This window comes from Muscardinus avellanarius (genome assembly GCF_963383645.1).
Source record: "Muscardinus avellanarius genome assembly, chromosome: 15".
Classification (NCBI taxonomy): domain Eukaryota; kingdom Metazoa; phylum Chordata; class Mammalia; order Rodentia; family Gliridae; genus Muscardinus; species Muscardinus avellanarius.
The window spans coordinates 37,637,346-37,661,868 of record NC_137801.1 but is presented as its reverse complement, the minus strand read 5'-3'; the positions used below and the strand labels follow the sequence as shown (position 1 = coordinate 37,661,868).

The window sequence follows — 24,523 nt, the reverse complement described above, 5'->3', positions numbered from 1 at the left end:
GTTTGAGGCCAGCCTCAGCTGCTTAATGAGACCCTCTGCAACTTGGTGAGACTGTTTCAAATTAAAGAATAAAAAATTGGGCTGGGGTGTAGCTTGGAGGTTGAATGCCCCTGGGTTTAATCCCCAGTACCAGAAAATAAAATATTTATTTTATACCATTTTATAGCAAAAAAATATTTCTTTTTGATTGGCAATTCAATTAAATTCATGCATTTCATTTTGATTGTGTCTCATTTTCTAAATCCAGAATAATTCCCTTAACGTTTTTTTTATTATTTATTTATTTATTTATTGGTGGTACTGGGGTTTCTGGAAACCCTTCTACCTCCAGGCTACACTCCCAGAACAATTTTATACTTTTTATTTGGAAACAGGGTCTCTTAAGCCAGCACGGCTGGCTTCAAAACTGCGCACTCCTCCTGTCTTCGCCTCCCAAGCGCAGGGATTGCAAGCTTGCGCCACCGCGCCCAGCTAGGTGTATTTTGTGACCAAGTTGCTCTTGTTGATCAGCAGTTTCTGGCTCTGAGATTTTATTTTCCTGCTCTCTTGAAATAAGCTGAACTCCTTGATAAATAGCCACTGGGATACAGTGTGGTTTTTTCCCTGACTAACACCGTTGTCTTGAAGTTATTTGTTTTATATTGGAGAGGAGAAAATTGTCTTATTTTGTTCTGCTTAAATACTATATGAACTAAAACAGTTTTTTAAAGCCAAAGTTTTACAGAAAATGGAAATTGAATACACATGTATTTGCATAACCTTAAAGGTAATGCTGCGATGTCATACAAAGAATGACATTTAGGGAAAGGAAGAGGGAGAACAGACACATAAGGGAGATTAAAGAGGACACGTGCTAATTTAAAGCTGTTAAGCCCTCACGCTTTTAGGTAGAACTCATTTTAAGTCAGCGTTCTTTATTTTATTTGTGTTTGCCATGAATTGTGATCATGGCAAGTTAAGATTTCGGTGTCTCTGTTTTTTCTTTTCTTTTTTTATTTTTCCATTTTACTTTTTTGTCCTGGGAGATTGAGCTGAGGGCCTCAAAAATGCTAGGCGACACTGAGCTACACTCCCAGCCTTAGTCTTTTTTTCTTTGTGGTACTGGGGGTGGAACCCAGAAGCATTCTACCTCTGAGCTACCCCCCCCAAAGCCATATTTTTTATTCTTTATTTTGAAACAGGGTCTTACTAATTGCAGAGGGCCTCACTAAGTAGCTGAGGCTGGCTGCTGAACCTGCGATCTTCTATCTCAGCCTAGCAAGTACTTATAAGCATGTGCCACCATGCCCGACTTCAATGGAAAGAAAAATATTCAAGTGTCTGTGATGCTTTATTTTGTTGTATAGGTTCTATCTGTATAAAGTAATATTAAAAAACTTTGAAAGCTAGGCATGATGGCACACACCTATAATCCCAGTAGTTGGGAGCCTAAAACAGGAGGGCCTCAGGTTTGAGGCTAGCCTCAGCAACTTAGCAAGACCCTGTTTCAAAATAAAAAATAAAATAAACCGGATGTTGTGGTGTGTTCTTGTAATCACAGTACTTGGGAAGCTGAAACAGGAGGATCACGCAGGTTGAAAGCCAGCCTCAGCTACTTAATAAGGTTCTCAGCAACTTAGTGAGACCTTGTTTCTAAATAAAATATAAGCCTGAGAGTGTAGCCCAGAGGTAGAATGCCCCTGGGTTCCATCCTCAGTACCACACACACAAATAAAGTAAAATAAAATGGGGCTAGGGATATAGATGCCCCTGTTGCAAGCCTCAGTACCAAAACAAAATCAAACACTGGAAAGATTATTTGCAAATACTCTCATTTAGGAAATGTTGGAGATGTATGAAAGTTAGAAAACACTATCAGAATTCTGTTTGCAATAGGGCTAGAATGTTCTGTTATGATTTTTTTTTTCAGATTCTGTAATTCCACTAGATTACTAGAACTGGACCCTCAACAGAAATGCTGTTAGCAAAGTTGGGTGTGGTGGCACATGCTTGTAATCCCAGCATTTGGGAGGCTAAGACAGGAAGATTGTGGTTTGCGAGAGCCTCAGCTACTTAGGCCCTTTGCAACTCAGTGAGACCCTGTTTCAAAATGAAGAATAAAATTCGGGCCAAGGGTGTAGTTTGGAGGTAGAATGCCACTGGATTCCATCCCTAGTACTGAACAACAACAAAAAACCCAAAATGCTATTAGCATTTTTCTTCAAACATTAAGGAAGGCTTGAGTTAAGTTAGATATAAAAAAAGTAATGTCTTTTCTTAATGCTTGCTTTCTCAAAAACTCATTTTGGTGATATGAGCTGTGAGGAAGGCAAGAATTAATTTTTAATTATCAAATAGGAAATGCATTTTTTTCATAGCTAGCCGGCCGGCCTAATTTTCAAATAGCTCTGCTGTTTTGTTAGTTAGGAGAACTTGGAAAGTTTTTCTTTTAATTAATTTTTTTGTGTATGTGGTACTAGGGATTGAACCTATGGGCATTCTAATTCCCAGCTATACCCCCAGCACAATTTTCTATTCTTTGTTTTGAAATAGCATCTCACTAAGTTGCGGAGGGCCTCACTAAGTAGCTGAAGCTAGCCTCGAAACTGTGATGCTCGTGTCTCAGCCTCCCCTATACTGGGATTATAAGCATGTGACACCAAGCCTGGCTTATTTTTTGCACTTTTTTTTTTAAACTGTATTATACATCCAGACAAGTAATAATTAATTAGTTTTGTGGTACCATGGTTTTAATACACGGGCATTTTACTGCCAAGGTACACTCCCAGCCCCATTTGATTTTTTTATTTTGAAACAGGGTCTTACAAAGATGCTGAAACTGTCATCAAACCTGTGATCCTTCTGTATCAGCCTTTCAGGTACCGATTAGAGGAGTGTTTAAATCTGGGCCTGTTGTTGCATACCAGTAATCCCAGTACTTGGGAGGCTGAGACAGTAGGATCACAGATCTCAGTGTACACACAAAATACAAAATTAAACAACACTGAGAATAGTAAACAATAGAAATATCAGTGATACCTTAAAAGCTCCAGTGTGTTTCTCCTTAATCCCATGATACTTTCCCTGGAGGTCCCTGCTTTCCTGAGTTGACTGCATTCATTCCTTTGCTTTGCAGTATAATTGCGCCACTTTTGTGCCAATAATATATAATTAATTTTGAAAGACCAAAAAGTAAGTAGAAACCTCACAATATGGAAAAAGGAAAAGTATGGGCATAGTGGCACACGCTTGTACCCCCAGTACTTGGGAGGCTGAGATAGGGGGATGACAAGTTCGTGGACAGCCTCAGCTACTTAGTGAGACCCATAGCAACATAGCAAGACCGTATTTCAAAATAAAAATTAAAAAGGGTTGGGGTTTAGCTCAGATGTAGAAGAATCTCCATGGTTCCAATTCTAGTACTGAAAAAGAATTTCAAATGTCTTGTACCACTGTTTTCTTCTTTTACAATGTTGTTGAAAGACTTAAGCTATTCTGATTTCTAGCCTTTTATGTGTGATTTCTTTCTTTCTTTTCTTTTTTTTTTTTTTTTTTTTGTGGGTCTGGGGATAGAACCCAGGGGCGTTTGAATTTTGAAACAGGGTCTCACTAAGTTGCAGAGGGCCTCACTAAGTAGCTGAAGCTCTCTGTGAACTGTGATCCTCTGCTCTCAGCCTCCCGAATGCACGCTCAGTTTGTGTGATTTATTTTTGTAGGATTTTCTCTGGGAATTTGTATAATCTTTCCTTTACCTTATTAGTACTATCTTGACATTTGACAATGAAGCAAGTCATATGTGATCTTATTATCATCTGTGGAAATTTGAATGATCTTTGCTTTGTTATTAGTGTTCTAGAAGTTTTTAGAACGTCTCTAGAAGTGTTTAAAATCTTCTGGGATCTAGAACTTTTTCTTTATCCTTATTGTTCTCAGAGAGAAACTTGGTATGTTTTGTCTTTGCTTGTTGTCTCTTGTGCTGGGTACTGCATGTGGGCCTTTTAAGTAAGTCTGGACATTTGTAGCCTCTGGTTCTAGAGTGTGTGTGTATGTGTCTGTGTTGGTAGGGACTCAGTTTAGGGGTATTCTACCTCTGAATGATACCCACAGTCCTATTTTATTTTTTATTCTGTCTCAACTTCCCAAGTACAGGGATTATAGTCATGTACCTGGGTTTGGGAAATTTTAAAAAAAATTTTGTTTTTCTTTCTGGAACATAAAATAAAAGAACATTTTTTTTTTTTTTTTAATAGTACCAGGGATTGAACCCAGGGGCATTCTACATTTAAGCTACATCGCCAGCCCTATTTTTTATTATTTATTTTGAAATAGGGTCTCACTGAGTTGCAGAAGGCCTCACTAAGTAACTGAGGCTGGCCACGAACCTGCGATCCTCCTGTCTCAGCCTCCCAATTACTGGGATTATAAGCATGCACTGCCACATCCAGCTGGACATGTGCTCTTTTTCTCTTCTTTTTTTCTTCCTTTTTTTTTTTTTTTTTTTTTTTTTTGGCGGTACTGGTGATAGAACCCAGGGGCATTCTATCTCCGAGCTACATCCCCAGCCCTATTTTTTAGTCTTTTTTTATTTTTGCAAAAGGGTCTCACTGAGTTGCAAAGAGCCATACTAAGTAGCTGAGGCTGTCTGCAAACCATGAACCTCCAGTCTCAGCCTCCCAAATGCTGGGATTTTAAGCGTGCGCCACCACACCCAGCTTCTTCCTATTTCTACATTGATTTTGGTTTTGTTTTAGCTTGGCTTGTGTGCTTTGGTGATTTTTTTTTTGTTTGTTTTGTTTTCTGTGGTGCTGGAAATTGATCCAAGGGGCCATCTACCTCCGAGCTACACCCCTGGCCTGATATTTTATTCTTTATTTTTGAAGCTGGGTCTCATTAAGTTGCTGAGGGTCTCAGCCTCCCAAGTTCTGGGATTACATGCTTGTGCCACAACACCCAGCATGTGTGCTTTGGTCTTTATATTGTACTTTTTGTGGTATTTCTTTTTTTTTTTTTTTTTTTATTGGTGCACTGTATTCATACATCATAGTGGGATACAAACTTTTGTAGACATACATGCACACATCGCCCAGTCAGCCCCCACCCGATCCCCACCCCATTCCCTCCCCATCCCTCCTTCCCATGCTTGGCTTAGTGGTTGACATCTAGTATTATAGCAATTTATCCAAAATTAAAAATGATAATCTCACATAACAGTTTCATTTGTCTTATACCAAGCTTTTGATGACTTAAAGATAACATTTCAATATTTCTTTTTGCTTTCTTTCTTACCAGAGAATATTTTTTTTTCTATTTTTTTAGGTGAAACTATCATATATTTATATATTTATTTTTCAGAAAAAATCTATCCTAATATGGAATATGGATTCTAGATACCCAAAACAATCTTGAAAAAGAACAAAGCTAGAAGATATATATTTTCTGATTTCAAACCATATAAAGCTACAATAATTGAAACAGTGTAGTACTGTTCTAAAGGCAGATATATAAACCATTGGAGTTAAATAAATGCCTAGAGATAAATTCTTCCATATATTGTCAAGTTATTTTTGACAAGGTTTCCACAAACATTTGGTGGTGGAAATAATAATCTTTTAACTAAATATTGTTGAAAAATAGTAATTACATGGTAAAGAATAAAATTGGACCCTTACCTAATCCCATATACAAGTATTAACTCAAAATAGATAAAAGACCTAAATATAAATCTTAAGACTATAAACTTTTAGAAGAAAATCTGGGTCATAAAACCTCACAACATTGAAATTGGCAGTGATTTCTTGGATATGATTTCAATGGCACAGGCAACAGAAGAGTATACAAACTCCCTAAAAAATAAAAAAATATTGTATATCCAAAGACTATGTAAACAGAGTTAAAAGTTACTAATAGAATTGGTTAAAATATTTCCAAATGCTATATCTGAAGGTATATTAATATTCCAACTAGAAATCCTAAAAATTAACAACAATAAAGGCAAACAATACAATTTAGAGATAGGTAAAAGACTAACATAAATAATGAATCTCCACAGATAACCAATCTTAGTTGTCTGTTGGATGGAAAATCTTAATTTTCTTAATTTTGAAGATTCAAATTTGGTGTTGTTACTCTATAAATTATCTTGATATTTCAAGTTGATTTTATAAACATCTATTTACTTACCTAACGGTTTTAAATCTGTATGTATAATATATTTGTCAATGCATTTTAACTTAAAATGGTTTTTAAACCTCTGGGTTTATTCTTAATCCTTTGCTGCCCTCTGCAGGTCTATGAATATAGATCTTTGGAGCAAGGTAAGTACTCCTGGGTAATGCAGATCATAAGATGATACATGTAAATAGCCATTAAGAGCAAAAGTTTTATTAGTATCATACATTTATGCTGAGTATTATAAATTGGTTTAAAGTCTTGTGATATTTTAAAAACAGCAGGATTTTCTTTTTCTTCTTGTTTTGGGGGAATAGTACTGGGAATTGAGCCTAGGGCCTTCTCCCTCCAAACTATACCCTCAGCCTATTTTATTTTTTATTTTGAAACAGGGCCTCACTAAGTTGTAAAGGGCTTCACTAATAGCTGAGCTTGGCTATGAACCTACAATCTTCTTGTCACAGCCTCCCAAGTACTGGGATTATAAGCGTGTGCCGTCATGCCCAGCTTGAATAATTTTAAAACCTAAATTTTAGTTATATTTTTAGTATTACTTGAACTGCTAAGCTATATATTCAATTCTAATATATGGTTGAGATATTTATATATAGAAAGAATTGTTTTGACTAGAGAGATTTTCATTGGTTTATGCATAGAATGTATTTTTGTTTTTATTTGGCATTAAGTATTACTATGATACATCCAATGTGTGGCTACCATTTGTGGTAGAACTGACTGTCTTCTATGTGTATGTTAATTACGTTTGTAGATGAGAACTAATGTTTTTTCCTCTGCACAGTCCTTATTTGTAACCTAAATACTCTTTGAAATGCCATTAATTGCAGCATGATTTACATGGTGGCATATGACCAATTTTGCCTCATTTTTCATATGAGCAAATAAACTGAAGTAACTACAGTTTGAATTGTTAGCACTTATATGCCAGTCAGTGTTGTAAAAGCACCTGAACTCAGCTATAGAATATACAAAAAGTAGTTCAGCATTCCTAATCTGTATTGCTCTGGACAGCTAGTCTGTGTTTCTGTTCTGTCTTCAACCTGAGGATATATAGCTAAATATTGTGTTCAAAGTTACAAATTAATACCGTACATTTTATAATAACTTTGATTACAATATATATATATATATATATATATATATATATAAATATTTGAATTTTTAATTAATTCACTGGTAAAAATCAGCACTGGAAAATAAGTATTTTGCGTATCATTTACTGTTTTTGTGAATTAACTTGATAAGAATTCATTAAAACATTTGAACCCTTTTGTTTTACTGCTATTAAATGAATGGGAAAATATTTCTACAAGATATATTTTGAAAGGAGTACACTGGTTCAGTTTCACAGGACCAGAACAATATGAGAGATGATATTGGCTCATAATTCCTACAAGCTCTTTTCTGTTTATAACAGTTAATTTAAAATGATAAGTAAGCATTTCACTTTTGAGTCTTTCTATGCGGTATCTCATAAAACATTGCTGTTTTCCTTCAGCATGGGTTTATTTTTATTTTTAGAAGACAAATCTATGAATTAAACACAAAACAATCTCCTTAGTGGGTTGGGAGTGGTGTTGATTACTGCAATATAGAATAATACCTTATTGGGGGGAAGCTCTTATTATTTCATGAATTCAATTTCACATTGTATTTGTTCATATTTTCTTCTCTTGCTGCAATGCACAAATTTTCTGTCTTACCAGATAACAGAATTGTTGTACAAGGATGGACGTTACTGCCAGGAGCCTCCAGGACCAACGGGTAGCGCTTCAATTTTGATGATTGTAACTTATCCACAAATCCATTCTTTTCTATAAAGATGGGCTAGATGGATTACAGCAGTAAACATTTATTTTTGGAAGTGAAATTTGAAAACATTAGATTATAAATCTCTATTGATATCCTTGGCATTTTGAGATCTATTGGGTGTTTGATTTTATTGTGATTTTTCAAAGGGTGGGATTGGGAGACTTTCATTGCAGACATCAAGCAAATGCTTATAGCATCTATTGAAATAGGCTTTAAAATCAATGATTCTTAGCATTTTTGTGATTGTAATGTTTTGTATGTACTTAATTTTAAACTTAAAGGAAAAAAGGTCTTACTGTTTATGAATTCACTGTAAATTCATTTTCCCATGTAAATGTATTTTATTATCTAATAGACACTATTTTACATTTAATGATTTTCGTTGTAATACAATGAAGCTTTGTTTGTATAGTTTTCTATGAGAAAGTACTTTTTTTTGGAAGTTCACCTCTCCTATATTAGGCATGCATATGTGGTCCTATATATTTTATGCTTCAATACATAGGAAAATTACTGTTGTTACAAAATATCTTTGTTAATCTTGTTTTTTTATTGGCTAATAGGCAGCTCTCCACATGATTGCTGTATCTGCTTGTTAAAGTTATTTAATTTTCTATACTCAACGTTTAATAATTCTTTCTAATTTTATATGTTTTTCTAAATATTATCCAGAAAAAATTAGTGTGGAAATGTATAAAAACATTTATTTATTCTCACCACTGATTTGGACTGGAGAGGGGTAAGGCCTTGGGCAGGACCACTTCTGTCACAGAGTGGTAGAAAAAAATAAATTGAAGTAAGATTCAGTACTGAAAAGCTGTCACTCGGTCTGAAAATAATTAATATTCCTTTCACTCACCAGTTAGCTATGTGCTCCCAAACCACATAATCTCTATGCCTCAGTGATCATTGTTGCCATTTCAGAGCCTCTCATCAGGGTGACATCTCACACCAAAATGATTTCTTATAAATTAATCTTGATAACATGACAGTCTCAGTAATTTTAGTGGAATGCTTTCTCTTGTTTTTTCCACAGAAGCTGTTGGCTATTTTCTTTATAACTTGATTGACAGCATGAGTGACTCAGAGGTACAGGCCAAGGAGGAGCGTTTGAGACAATACTTCCATCAGCTGAAGGAGATGGTACCATTTCATTTTTTGCTATATAATGCTTGTCCTGCCTGACATGTATCTATTAGATTTGAAATTGCTGCTTTTAAGTACATCCAGACCACTTCTCAATGACATGCAAGAGTTGTAGACTTAAATTATGTCTGGGATAATTTCTTTTAGACAAATTTCAGTTTAGTTGTCTAAAATTCTGTGCCCCCCCTTTGCTTTTGCACAGAATGTAAAAATTCCTGAAAACATCTACAGAGGCATTCGTAATCTTCTGGATAGCTACCATGTTCCTGAATTGATTAAGGTGTGTGAAATAGAAACCAACTTAATGAAATGTTTAATTTCATACATAAAAGCATGTTAAAATTTTATTTAAATATGATGCTTTTTGCCAGAAATTTTTATTTCACTGATAACCATTTAAACAACTTTTCATTGATTTTTTGTAAAAACTGTTTGTATATTAAAGAATACATTTAGAACATTAATTACAATGGGTAAGAAAGTATGAACAGAATTTGCAAAATTTAGGAAAGGTAGACAATGAGATAGTACTTGCAAATTTAATATTTGCTAAATATTTTTTCCCTTTGATTTCTAATTCTTTGTTCATTTAAATCCCAATTCTAGGATGTTAATATGATAGTCGAAAGAGAGAGGACTGACTTTCGAAAAGTAAGTAGGTTTTTTAGTAGATTCTACCTGCTGTGTTGACTGTGCTTAATGAGAATTCTAGACTGTATCCTCATTCGTAACATTTTTATCATCGTGGTGTACTTCTTGAGAAGTTGGTAAAGCCTATTCCCTATCTCAGAAAAATCAACAGATGTAGGAAATTGATGTATAATCTTTTGAAAGTTTTTACGCCCCTGCTCCTTTCCTCTCCCTTTTTTTCTTCCCTTGATGTGAGAACCCAGGGGTGTTCTACCTCTGAGCTACACACCAGCCCTATTTTTTACTTTTAAAATTTGAAATGGAATCTCACTAATTTGCAGAGGGCCTCACTAGGTTTCTAAGGCTACCCCTGTTATTATAAAGCCAGTGTTTTCTAACAACAGATCTTTTAAATCCTGTGTTTTCTAACATTTTTTATCATCTTGTGTATCTCTAAGATCTTGTATATCTCTAAGATCTCTAAAACTAACAAATCTAAGAAATTTGCATATAACTTTTTGAGGTTCATAAACCTCTGGAGTTCATACATGGATTCCTAAATTAACATCCCTGAGAACATTTTATGGTGATTTGGAAAGTAGAAAGTCACTTTAAAAGAGATAGTAGCAAAGGTTGGATTTCCTTTTTGTGATAAGTTTTTGTTTTTGATTTCGTTTCTTTAGACTCAGCAACTTACATCATCTGATTTGGAGTCTACACTTGAAAATCTAAAAGCTAAAAATCAACCTATAGGAGATGTCCTAAAGCAACTCATATTAATGCTTTGTTCAGAAGAGGTAACAGTTGTTTAAATATTTCAGATACACCATTAGGGCAAAAAAAAAATTCATAAATTCCAGTGAGCAAAACTGAATATAATATTTATGATTTTTACAGTTCATTATTATATGTCAAGCTTGTGAAGAATACAATTAAATGAAAGGTTAACTAATTTCTGCTACACCTTGAATGGCATGTTTTCGGGTTGCTGTAGTTTGTTTACAATAATCTACAAAGTGAATGATAGTAACAGCTGTGATAGGTTTATCATACATGCCAAATGTCCTTTCAAGCCATGGCTTTGGTCTCTCATATCTAGATTGTCAAGCAACTGATACACGCAGTAGTCATTTGCAAGTCAAATACTACTAGGTTGTTAATGCCGGGATTGAAATTCCATTTTCCTGCTGGAAAAAAGCTCTTCGAGATAAAGGGTCGCTTGCCTCTTTCAGTGGGTGTCCAGCTGTACTTTGTGTTCATTTTAGTGTGTATCTGTCATTTGTGGGATATCACTAGACTTTTTAGTTTCTAAATCAGTATGATTTGGTCATTAGTCTGTGCTTTTAGGAAAAAAAAATTATAACTAACTTTCAGATTATGATATGGTACTTGTTAGGTTAAAAATGTTTCTTTACATTACTCGGATATTAAACTAGACTTAACTTTTTAGTGATACATATTTCTGCATCTGGAAATATTAAAGGGCTGGTTTGGAAAATACTTCATCTTAAAGTCTTTTAAAATAATACAATACACAAAGCTAAAATGTTAGATTTGGCATAATGACCTATTTTACATTTAAAACAACAGATCTTTTAAATCCTGTGTGTATATCTGCCTTGCCTGTTTTTTTAAAAGGTGAATAAAAATACTGAGGGGCAAGATCAAGTTGATAACATGAAACATTTGTCATTAAAGTACTATTAACTTTTTCAAAAGTCTGAACACTAAAATTAAAATTTGACATTTGTATCTTTTTATTAATTTTTTTCACTTTAATCCTTATTTTAGAATATGCAAAAAGCCCTTGAAGTAAAAGCAAAATATGAATCAGACATGGTTATCGGTGGTTATGCAGCTTTAATAAATTTGTGCTGTCGACATGATAATGCAGAAGATGCGCTGAACTTGAAACAAGAATTGTGAGTACTGTAGCACTGAAGCATGTCATCAGCATTTATGCTGATAAACAGCCCTTGATGGACCACCTACATTGATTATTATTGTCTTATATAATTTTTTTAAATCCTTTTGTCAGTACTTTTAAAATTTTATAGTCTAAAGCTCTTTGTGTCTTGTTTGAGCAAGTTATCTTTTATAAGTGTAAGATATTCTAGTCCTAAAAGCCAAGGGTTTTTTTTTTCTTTTATTGATTATACGATTGGTGATAATAACTGTTTTAGAAGGCTTGATAACATTTTCCTACCTATATACTGTAGTGTAAAAAATTTCGATTTCATGGGTATCTTTTGTTTTCCATCTTAATAGATTTATCTAATAATAATATGCCCTTTTTTTGTATTGCAATACACTGTGGTTGTGTTTCATAGTGACCGTTTAGATTCATCTGCTGTCCTTGACACCAGCAAGTATTTAAGCCTTGTAAAAGTATTGGGAAAGCATGGCAAGCTCCAAGGTAAGTAAACCTCAGCACATAAAGGAAAGATGTGATGCAAGTATTTGCCACTGGAATAACTAACATGTGAATTGATATTAATGGCCTATCATGTCCTGCAAAGTGCTTGAATACTTTGCATACAAATTTGCATGTGAATCCATCCAGAGCTACATGGACAGTGTAGGCCATTAGTTTTAATGGATTGGCAAGCTTGTCATTTACATTTGCACAGCTCAGTGCTTTTTGCATTTCTGCAGCTAGTTTTTATTAGCATTGCTGTTTGGATTGAGTTTGAAGATCATGACTCATGGCACAATTTGCTTATATGCCTGCAATAATGGCTTTGTTTTTGCTTAAGAAGATCTGAAAGCTGAACATAAAACGTATAAATATAAACTGATATATAAGAATCTGATTTTGCAGATTTTTGGCTTAACTTTTAAAAACACTAACAAAATGTGTATTTTAATTAAAGTTTTTAAGTAGTTCATGAGAAAAGCATAGTTGAATACATAGACAATTTGCATACTTAGTATTTTTCATTGTTGAGATAATGCTGAACTGAATATAGTTAATTAAACTTGATAATACAGTTTTACTCTGTTTCTTAACTTTCTGATTTGGCTTTAGTTTGAAAAAAATTTTTTAGCCTTCTCACTTTTCTTTTTAGAAGAAATTTTTAATTTTGATATAAGGAAAAATACAAAGAAAAATATTTGAACATTGACATTTTTCCTGGGATGCCTTCTGATGCAAAAAACTCTTTATAAAGATTGACTTGCTTTTTTAAAAATCACTTTTTGTAAAGTGGTCAAAACATTTTGTCTGTAATAATTAAGAACAATGTTATAAAAATGCACTTATTCCATACCCTAAAATGTTTGTTTCTGCCTTCCTAATGAAGCTTAATGAATGTAATGTATTAACATGCAGCCTTTTGGAAAGCTTTCATTGGCTCTGCTTGGCTAATTAGTATCGACATAGCAAACAGGCCCTATCGGTATCAGACCATTAGTCTGGCTGTATATACAGTGTAAACACATCTTTATTATCTGGCCTCCTGACAAGCCATCTGCTGAAGAAACAATGGTGTGATTTAGCAGATGTTAGCTCTGAATGATAAAAGCATCCATTTAGGAGGATCTTGCAGCTATAGGGCAGACTGTACAGGGTTATGTGGTGCAGAGTGGGCACACAGTCTCTATCTATAATTTGTAGTCAAAGTTGCAGGGAAATGATAAAACCATGCTATTGTGGATTTATAATTGTAGTCTCGTTTAGAAATGCAAGTAGTAATTAACTTGAAATCGGCATTATACACTAGAATTTACATTCCTGCTGGGCTTGAAATGCTGTTTTAATAGCAGTTTGTTTTCCCTACATGAAATTACCTAAGGGTCTTTTGTGTTACTTCATTGTAGATGCTATTAACATTCTAAAGGAGATGAAAGAGAAGGATGTTCTTATCAGAGATGCAACAGTCTTGTCCTTTTTCCACATTCTAAATGGCGCGGCTTTAAGAGGTGAAATTGAAACAGTCAAACAGTTGCATGAAGCCATCGTGACTCTAGGATTAGCAAAACCATCCACCAATATAAGTTACCCATTGGTCACTGTACACCTGGAAAAGTAAGTTAATTGAATTTTGAATTTTAAATTAGCATTAAATTAAAAGAATGAGTATGATCATTTTGGGATTATACTTTGTAAATACACTGATGTGGAAGCCTTGGAGATCATTTGCTAAAGAATAAGAGGAGTAAAATGGTTTAGGTGACCTTTCAAACCACCAGCAGCCATATAGTTCTGGGACTTTCTTCTCAATGGTCTCCCCTACCCCCACCCACCTGGTGCATGTGATGGATGATATTACATGAAATTAATTTTTTGAGCCTAGGAACTGCTATCTATAGATAAATATAAGGGTATTCTGGAGTTTTGAATATTCTTGAGGTGAAAAATGTAGAAACATCTTTTCAGTGCTAGTCTCCAATATAGTATTTTTATTATATATATACCAGTATTGTTATTTTAGCTTTGAAAGATGTTGGAGATGTTTTTGTCTTGCGGGAAGATGAAATTTGTTGATAGGACAAGATTTATTGAACTTCAAAATTTTTCACTTGAAATGCTGTTGTTGGTACCCAGTTTTGCCATGCAAATAATTAAGTCAGTCTGTCTTTTGTAATAACTGAAATGTTTTGGTAAGATGATTAAGCACATCTTATTGTTTTCTTTTCCTCTTGCATTTGTCTTTGTTTCCTGCTTTACTTTTAAATTTCCTAGATTTTGCAGTTTGTTTTCTCCCATGGCTTATTGCAGTTTGTCACCTGCTTATTCTATGATTAGAATTTTCTGAGTTTTGGTATGGAAGGTCTTTTATCAATGCCAGGAGGAAAGTGAAATTTATATTTTAACATTTCTTACATTTGCCCAAACTTCTCATAGTATTCATTTATTTATTGGGGTAGTGTAATTAACTGGATATAATGAGTGACTTAGAATTGAATTTAAAGCCAGGCGTGGTGGCGCACGCTTGTAATCCCAGCATTCAGGGCTGAAGCTGGAGGATCATGGTTCGCGGACAGCCTCAGCTATTTACTGAAGCCCTCTACAACTTAGTCCTTGTTTCAAAATAATTAAAAAAAAAATAGGGCAGGGGGTGTAGCTCGGAGGCTGAATGCCTCTGGGTTCTATCTCCAGACCCCCCACCCCAAAAAAAGAATTGAATTTAAGATATAGAATAAAAATTCTCTTAACTAGCTCAGTTAGGAAATATGTGTGCTCACACACAAGCACATACATGCACACACATACCCAGAATATTTCTTTGCCATTTGATCATGATGTGTTACCAAGTTAGATGATTTGGCCAGATCTTAACCTCCACAATCTCGGCATTACATCCTTTTAAAGAAATAGTGATTCAAACAATTCCTGTGTTACTAAGTTCTCATTCACAGCCAACTTTATACAGAAATCCTATAATTAATATGCTTCCCTACTAGAATTTTTTCTTTTGTTTGAAAGACTCATCTCTGCAAATTGCATGTAGAACTCTGCTCCAGGAATATGAAGAAATGGGCCCAGTGCCCAGAAGAATTAGACCTTACTAGTGGGCAAAAATAAAATAATTAACAAGGACAATGAGGCCAGGGGAGGAACGTATCTTACAATGAAGACAGAGAAGACAAGGTTTCCAAAAGAGCTCTGCAGATGGGGCTCATGAACCAGAGAGAACTTACCCAAGGGAAGATAGAAACAGTGGAATTCACATGTTAACCTGGAACATGCCCTGTGCTTCTGCTTATTTAGAGCAGTTAGATGTTTGTATGTCTCAGTCAAATTAGACTATCTTGTTAATTGGGCTGAAGAATTTTAAATTAGTAGCCAAGCCTAGTGGTGCATGCCTATAATCCCAGTACTTTGGAGGCCTAGACAGGAAGATCACAGGTTCAAGGTCACCTTCAGCAATGTAGCAAGACCCTCAGCAACTTAGTGGGACTTTATTTTTTTAAAAAAAAGTCTTAGGAGTGTAGCTCAGAGGTAGAATGCCCCTATATTTGATTCCCTCCCCCCAAAAGAAATCTAAATTAGTACATTTTTCTTGATGGTACCTTGCTACTTTCAGATACTCACAGGATATCCTCTTTTTATTTGTGTAGACTTTTTGCTTTTGCTGTCAGTACTTTGCAAAGGCCATCTCCATGACTAGGTCTTTTATTTTTATCTATCATAATAAAAAGGTCGTGCCAACCTTTTTAGATGTTTTAGAATCACGAGAATTTAAAAAAGGAGATAAAAGAAATGTATTTACAAAATTTCAGAAAAGAGCAGTAGTACTTGTGTCAGATAAAAACCTGGAATAAAACACTGACTTTTTTTTTTTTTTTGGTACTGGGGATGGAACCCATGGGCAATCTACCTTTGAGCTACATCACCAGCCCCATTTTTTATTCTTTATTTTGAAACAGAGTCTCACTAAGTTGTAGAGGGCCCCACTAAGTGGCTGAGGCTAGCCACAAACCTGATCCTCCTGTCTCAGCCCCCCAAATGCTGGGATTACAAGCATGCACCACCATGTCTGGCTCAACTTTGAAACTTTAATCAGCTGTTTTTTTCTTTTTTCTTTTTTTTCCTAATCAATGGGCAATAGTTAATTAGTTTAGAATCATGACAGGGACTGTACTAGCTTTCCAAAAAGTCCACATGTATTTGATTTGATCAAATATGTTCAGTCTTTAGTAACAGCATGTAATTGACCCCAACAGGTATGTGTTCATATGGGAGCAAACCTTAAATATTAAAACTTTTAATAAAGTTATGAGAAATGTTTCAGAATATCCTAAAAAAGACTTCATTGCTTTGTTTAGAGGCAAGCATCCTTTTGGCATGTAATTGCATAAGACCCTACAGAAGCTACCACTTTCACATTACAATTCTAAAGTAATTATCTGAGATTCTGTTCTTTAGAAAGATAGCTGTTAAGATTTTGTTTCTTTTTTTTTTTTTTGTGGTCTTTTTTTATTATAAACAAACTTTTCCAGCACTGGCTAAAATGGGATAATACAATATCAGTTTGTATTACTTGAATAATATAAAAAATAACTTTTTGAGTGTGGTAGTAATGTATGTTATTTTTATTCATTTCCCAAGGGAAATCCAAAACTAAACAAATCCAAAACAATAACTAAAGGAGTTGATAATTAACCTGTGTTTTCTCTATTTGTAGTCCAAATGAATATTTTTTTTCTTATTTTTTTTCTTAGTTTTTCTAAGGATAAATACACTTTAGCCCAGACTCTTGCTGAAAATTTAAGGAAATTTATTAAAAAGATAGAAATACAGAAGATAGTTACAGCCTTGTGTTACTGAGGGGTAACACAGGGGGGTGGTCCGAACGAATTTACCCCAAATTAATATTATTTTGAACATTTTAATTTTTAACTTTTATTTAAACATTTATTTCTTTTATTAAAATCATCCTTCATTCAGCGAGATGACAGGGATCTTTCATATGAATGAAGAAAGAAATTCTTTAAAATGCATTAATATAGCCTGTGATTAGTTTTAATGTTATGGAAAGGGAAATTAAAATAATAAAAATATGGGCCATTAGATTTGAAAGCATAAAAATTGTATGATACAGTTTTAGATTCACTTGTTTTATAGCTGATCCGTTTTGGTTTCATTGTATGTGAAAAATATCTGAAGCTGTTTAACTGGATTATATTAGTGCAAATGATCAAAACAGCTTTAATTTCTGCTTTCCATTAAGGCTTTTTCTGTGTGTGCTGATTTGTCTATAATCTGCATGTGCACATATGCATTTCATTTAAGTGCACCATGGTCTTTGTATACATGATCCTCCCAGAACTCTTGCTAAATTATCTTGAGTTTTTCATAAATGACACAATTTCTCTTAAGATGGACCTTTAACAGTATGAATTTTGAAGCTCATATAACTCTATATGTTATATAAGTGGGAACTACACTTTTTAAAATACTGGTTGTTCTGTCATCCACATTCCTTCAATTTTAGCATCTTCATTTGTACTGGATACTTTTATTATTTCTGGGAATGCTTGTCTTCTACAATAAAACTCTTTATATGCTGAAAGGAAATTAAGGAGGTTTGGCTCTTTTACTCCATTATTGCAATTAAGAATTTAGCATCATCAGTGCCAAAGGACAAAAAGTGTTTCATTTGCCCTAGGGGGACAGGACAGTGATAAGATGATTTTTCGTCAAGGATCATTGGGTCGTAATTAAGTTACATTCATGGCTATTGCTTTTTGAAGGATGATTGGTAAATGACAGGCTTCATGTGCTTAGTACGGACAGTGTGCAGTAGGGTTTTTTTTTTTTTTTTTTTTTGCCTCTGTCAGAAAATCCTGTTGAGTCTGATAATGTAAATGTGGCATTTTATTCTGAACAAAAGAGCAGGGAAATGAGCTATCTTGTCTAATCATTCAGTTGTTTAACACCGACTTCCAGTTTAGACTCAATTGGCTGGAAAGCACTTGACATGTGAAGTTAGTGCTGTTCCGAACGCATGTTTGAGTAAATTTTAAAGTAAGTGACAGCTAAATTGTACCTAGGGAAATTACAAAGCCTTCAACACAGTTAATTTTTTGGGGAGGATTAGTTGTAATTGCAACACCAGTCTCCTTGAAGATTCCTCATTTATAGATGATGAACAGAATAAAAAAAAAAACATTCAGCTCTTTCAAGAGCTGGTTCTCTTTAACAATAATTTTTGTGAAGATGATGGTTTCTCCTGAATTGATTTTTTTCCTTATGTTAACATCTGCTTAAGATTTATAGGATAGTTTGTTTTTAGGGTGTTGATTTTGTTGTTTCTTTTTTTAACCTCCTTCTCCCTAACTCTACTTTTCTCTGGTGATTTCAGATTTGAGAGCTTTTCAATCAGTAAGCTCTTTAGGTAAATTGCCACTTCACTAACACTTTATGCATAACATTGAAGCACTTTATTTCAATTAAAAATAAATATTTGTCTGGATTTGCGAGTTATTTCCTGTGTATAAGTAGGGAAACTATGTTGAAAGCCACAGATAGGTAAATAAACAGTTGTCACTGGTCATTTCTAGATTTAAGAATTCAAGTTTGTTTGGAACACATGTATGATTTGTATAGTTATATGTGTTTGGGAATTTATTGAGTTGGTAGTACTTCGTCAAGGAAATTTTTTTTTTTTTTCATAATCAGTGGATGCTTCACATGAATGTATGTCCAGCAAGGTACTTCTTTCCTAGCATTTCTGCCATTGATAATTAGAGCAATTGCAATTTCATGTTAAAGGCCAAGACAAGAGGTAACATCAGATCAGGCATCTATGCTTTTAACTTTTTTTATATTGTATGTAATAAATGAAAAATTATAGTTCAATATAGTCATATTTCCTTAAAATGAATTGTTGATTCTAGAATGTATTTTGATATAGATCAGGTGAATCTATTCAAGTTAATAAATACCTCTCTCCCCGTGTGTGTGTGTGTGTGTGTGTTCTTAAGATTTAGAATTACAGAATCTTTTTTTCAGTTTTGGTTTTATTTCATAGGCTCACAGAATTTTGTTAAAGCTTATAGTGATAATTTGCACTAATCAAAATATTACTTTTTAAAGCCAGGCATGGTGGCTCACATCTTCACCCCACATACTCAGAAGGCTGAAGCAGGAGAAATGCAAGTTCGAGGCCATCCTGGACAACTTAATGAGACGCTGTCTCAAAATAAAATTTTAAAAGGGGAGGGGTGCTGGGGATGTAGTTCAGTGGTAGTAAGTAGCATGTATGAGGTTCTGGGTTTGACCCAAATAAATAAATACATACTTTTTTTGAATGATTGCTTTTTATTAGCATATATAGTTTTCTTCATGAAAATTACTTTATGTAGTCCATTGAAATTTTGGGGGTTCTGGTCTTTAAAAATAATTTGATGGGTTTTTATTTTAGAGATAACAGTATGTTATGGAGTTGATTTTCTCTTTGTGTTCTCTGGGGTTTGTGAAAAAAGTGAGTAACTTAATTTTTAGCAATGGATATTTAAAAACTTCCAAAAAAACTTTTAGGAATTATGCATTTATATTAAAATAAATAAAGTTTTGAATGCAGAATTAATGCATTAACAAGAGTATTTCAAAGGAATTTTATTTCAAGTAGAATTTTAAATCATTTGTATACAAAGGAAATTATAAAGTGCTTTAGGTTATAGAAGTTAGAAGTACACTGCTTCGAAATGTTTTGTCCCACATTTTTGACAGGGAAGCAGTTTCTACCATTTTTCCTTCTATTTTTCTGCCCTTAACTGATTTCATCTTGCCTAATAAAAATGGTATTTTCAGATGATCATTTTATCTGTTGGTGTGAAACATGAGTAGATGAAATATTCATAGACTCTCACAATATTCAATCTGGGAGGGAACCCAGTGATCTTGAGGCCATTCATTGTGATGATCTGGTTTTCATTACTATTTCTAGGATTCTGAGCTGTGGTACTCATTGATTGGGATCAAAATCCAAAGCACTATGCATATACAGATATCTTTCTAATAATGTGAATTTAGCTGTTTTAAAATATTTTTTATTTCTATCACTTAAGTTTGTAAGCTTTAATAGGAAAGGTTAATGACATAAATTATTTGAGGAACGTAAATTTTTACCTTTTTGAAGTGGCATCCACCCACAAGTCAGAATGCAGGTAATGGAAATTAAAAAGAATCGACCAGTCATTTGCTTCATTTCTATTTCCAGCACACTTTATATGAAGTGTTTCACTGTAGATTTCTAATTCATTTCATTGGCAACGAAGATACTTAAAATTATTAACAAAATTATGAATTGTTACGTTCTGGTCCTTATCTTTTCTGTTGTAGTTCTGGATATGTATATTCCTCAGAAGCATTTATTTGGAAATCGAAGACATTAGCATGTCATTTTGATTGACAGAACAATTATTTATTCATTTATTGATAGCTTTGACCTAATGCAGGGGAAATACAATTGAGACAATACTACTTAGTTTTGGGAATTAAAAAAAAGCAAATCTAGCTAGTTGGGGGGGGGGAAATCAGTAGATGTTTCACTCTGAACAATGCCTTACGAGTTTTCCATTAAGTGAAACTGTAGAATTGCCATAACTGAACCTGTGTCTGAAGCAAGGGAAAATACTGATTATATTAAAGCTTTATATCATATGTGGTAGCTACTATAGCATTTCTCTTGTATGACAGTAATCTAGCCTGCAACATCTACTTGCGTTTTTGAAATTAACCTGTAATTTAGTCTTCACCCCAAATGACAAAAATTCAAATGACTCTGTGGGGTGCCAGAAGATGCACTGTAAACAGGGCTTAGTAAGGGGATATGGTAGAGTTTCCTTCGTTTTCACTGTGTTGGTATTATTGCAGTGAAATGAACACTTCTTCGTTGTGTTTTACTTTATTTTTAGTACAGTTTAAAATTTTAATTTAGATAAAATAGTACTCTATAGCAACATAACATTTATATAATCAACAGAAATGTAAAGACTTTAAAAGGAAATTTTAAAGTGTTTTTTTTTTAATTTTGAAATCATGTGGGCAAAATTTATCGTCTCTGCAAAGATTGCCACTGTCACTAGTTGTACTTCAGTCTCTCTCTGCCTTTTTAATAATACATTTAATACACTACAGAAATCTTAGGTTTTTTTTCCAAAAGTGTTATATTTCTTATAACATTGTACTACCTTATTAGGTTATGCAAACAACAATGCTTTTCATAGACAATGATGTGTATTTAGAGGCACTGAACTGAAAGTGGGAGGCCCAGGGACCTGCCGCCAGTGCCTAACATCTACTTAGTTGCTTTAGGCCAATGAGTCAATCTTTGGATGCCTCAATTTCCTCGTCTCTTCAAAAATAAAGGGAGGTGGCAAGTGGCACTGGATCTAAAATCTCTACAGCTCATCTAAGGTCTAACATATTCCTCAAAGAAAGGTGCTTTTTGAGAACCCAAAAGAATAATTTTTAATCCTGTTGTTGAAGAAACTGACTTAATGAAAATATATTTTTGTCTTAATTCATTCCTGTGTAAAAAAGAGCTTTAACTTTCTAATTTGAAATATATTTTTTAAAGTTTACCCTCTAAAGGAAAAAAATATTTAAAATTCTCATAGAACTCACTAATCTACAGGAAGACCCTAGTTTTAGACTAGTAAGCTCCTGAGTACAGTGTGCTGAGGCTACTTCCTGCTTTTCTGGGAAGATGACAGTATGAAGTTGGTAAGGTGGAAAAGTGCTTGAAAATTCTCTGAGAATTATTAGTGGACATAAAGTTTTCCAAATTTGTAATTGGTGAAGGCTGTTAAAAACACATAAGTGGTGGAAAAAATATTTCACGGTAGTAGTCCTTGTTTTTTGAAATAATACATTTTTGTAGCAACTTATTACTAAATTCAGAGTTTTATAATTAAATCACAGAGTGCCTTCTATTGCACCCTCCCCTTAAGTACCTTTTAGCAAGAAAAATAAAAGATGAAGCAAGGAAAACAGTGAATAGCTAGTATGTGTGTGTTGTGAATATTTATTTATATATAAGGTATATAAGGATTGTTCCCTTACTCCCCTATTTTGGCTTTGTGGTTTTCTATATTAATTTAGTTGATTAGTTGTTTATATTTTCATGGGTGTTTGTACATCTCTCTAAACTGTTGAGAGCCTAAATTAAATTTAGATCTATTGTATTCATTTTTAATTTTTTTCCCAAGGGATGACTTACCTGCTGCCCTTACAGCTGCGATTGATTGCTGTGAAAAGTATAAAATATTGCCAAGAATTCATGATGTCTTATGTAAACTGATAGAGAAAGGCGAGACTGAGCTAATCCAGAAAGGTTAGTTACCCATAAATATCTTACAGTAGTTGGATTCTTTTTTCTTTTCTGCTTCATCTGAATGTATTTTTGTCAGGAAAAATTTAACAGAAGGCAAACACATCCAGAAAAACTTTTATTACATTTCTGAATTGAAAGGAAACATATCAAGTAGATTTTCAATGTTGTAAATGTTGGTTCTTAGTAAATGCTCCTTTTGGCAAAATTACCCCTGTATTACTTTTTGTGTTTTGCTTCTTAGTGATCTGCCTTTATGAAGACTTTTTAATCTTATTCTCACCAGTTCTCTTTGAAGCTACTCTTAGGGACTTTATGTTATATACATATGCTTTTAGATAAGGAATATGACAGAAAATTAATTGATAAGGATATAATCTTTAAGTTATCCTTAATATCTGTTTTTAAGATAAAGGTTCTTTTTAAATTTCTTCAACTTTATGATACTGCATTTTCATTTTCTTTTATTTTGTTTTATATTATTTTCTTCTCTCCTGTCTAGCAATGGACTTTGTGAGCCAAGAACAAGGTGAAATGACGATGCTCTATGATCTCTTCTTTGCCTTCCTACAAACAGGAAATTATAAAGAGGCCAAGAAGATCATTGAGGTATGATTTTAACTATAATATTATAATTGTACAGCTATTTAGACTCTAAATTAGAATACATTTAAAATTTTTAACCTTTAATTACACTTGTTCTGAATCACGTTAATAAAATTCAGTCCCACTAATTGGGTGGGGGAGTTGACCATCTTCTTTATTGTATATAATTATACTTCAAAAAAAGGCAGTCTGGTTGTATATTGAATTTTTTTTCTCACTGTTAAATTCATTATTATATATCAAAATGATATTTGCATATTAAATCTTGGATTGTGGAACAATTAAATTAAACTGGCATTCCTGGGTGTAAAGTTGCTAATCCTCTTTGCCAAAGAATTCTTTGTTCTTAAAAGCAGTAGAATTTAATTTACTGCAGACCATGCTCAGATTTATTTGTAATGCTTGTCTACAAGTTAATCAGCCAAACAAGTGCTGTCTGCAAACTGTTGGCATTTAATTTAAATTTTCTCCCTTTTTTTCCCCCACTATGGTAAGCAGCTTATGGAAAGTTGGTAGGTGACAAACCTGGCCTATTTAGGATTAGTATATTTTATCTAGGCTTTACTGAAATTTTTCTTACTGGAATTGATAAGGCAAAGGGCAACTATAAAGTCTATCTAAATTGTGATTAATTTCACTATTAAACACTTCTTTGTCCACTGAGAAAATAAACCATTCCACCGAAGGTGGAGCCATCATTTTAAGAAAAATTACTTCATGCTACTAAAACTGTTCACTTATATACATAAGTAATCTTATGTCTCTTAGAATATGCTTTGTTTTTAGTCCACATCCTCTTCTAAAAATGTTGAGGGTAGGCAGAACACAAAGGTGCCATTTGGCCTCTGTCATGAGACTGAAAATGTAGGCATACAACCTAGGAAATTATTTCTTGATCTTTTTCAAGAGAGAAAAAGTTCAGTATGGGAAAGGAAGATTGAAATTGAATCAGTACTTCTCTTTGTTCCTTGTCTTATGACTCATTCTGCCCACCTGTTAGTGTCTTATGTTCTTCTGTAGGAGTAATTCATTTGTATTTTTTAGGAAATAGTATAAAATCAAGACATTGCAAGTAGGTAGTGAATGTAAAGCTGAGAGGAGCTGTCTGACTCTTGAGCTTGCTGTTCTGTGTGTATGACATCGTATTAGCAGGTCACTAATCAGTACAAACGAAGCTTAGGTTTTCAGATAACAGTGGAAGGTTCTGTACAAGGGGAAGATGCGTCTCTTCCTGTGTCATAAGCAAGACGTAATAGAAAAGGTCAAAGGGCATAAGAACAAGTTCTTCTATTACCATTTACTTGCATGTATGGTAATGGACAAGTTATTAAACCTTGCTAAGCTTCTTCATCTGTAAAAGGGAATATAATATCTGTCTT

At 33.8% G+C, this 24,523-nt stretch overlaps 1 protein-coding gene across 1 annotated transcript in view; it reads left to right on the top strand.

The window, feature by feature from the left end:
• The window catches only part of LRPPRC (leucine rich pentatricopeptide repeat containing), a gene marked incomplete at both ends in the record, with an annotated part of 107,274 nt that overhangs the window by 35,970 nt on the left and 46,781 nt on the right, over positions 1-24,523 (top strand). Inside the window, 11 exons of the mRNA XM_080711489.1 lie at positions 6,266-6,293; positions 7,872-7,929; positions 9,014-9,120; positions 9,326-9,403; positions 9,730-9,774; positions 10,437-10,550; positions 11,545-11,675; positions 12,084-12,169; positions 13,573-13,780; positions 22,417-22,541; positions 23,041-23,147. Of these exons, the coding sequence (XP_080567615.1) occupies positions 6,266-6,293; positions 7,872-7,929; positions 9,014-9,120; positions 9,326-9,403; positions 9,730-9,774; positions 10,437-10,550; positions 11,545-11,675; positions 12,084-12,169; positions 13,573-13,780; positions 22,417-22,541; positions 23,041-23,147 (1,087 nt within the window). The remainder of the gene's footprint in view (positions 1-6,265; positions 6,294-7,871; positions 7,930-9,013; positions 9,121-9,325; positions 9,404-9,729; positions 9,775-10,436; positions 10,551-11,544; positions 11,676-12,083; positions 12,170-13,572; positions 13,781-22,416; positions 22,542-23,040; positions 23,148-24,523) is intronic.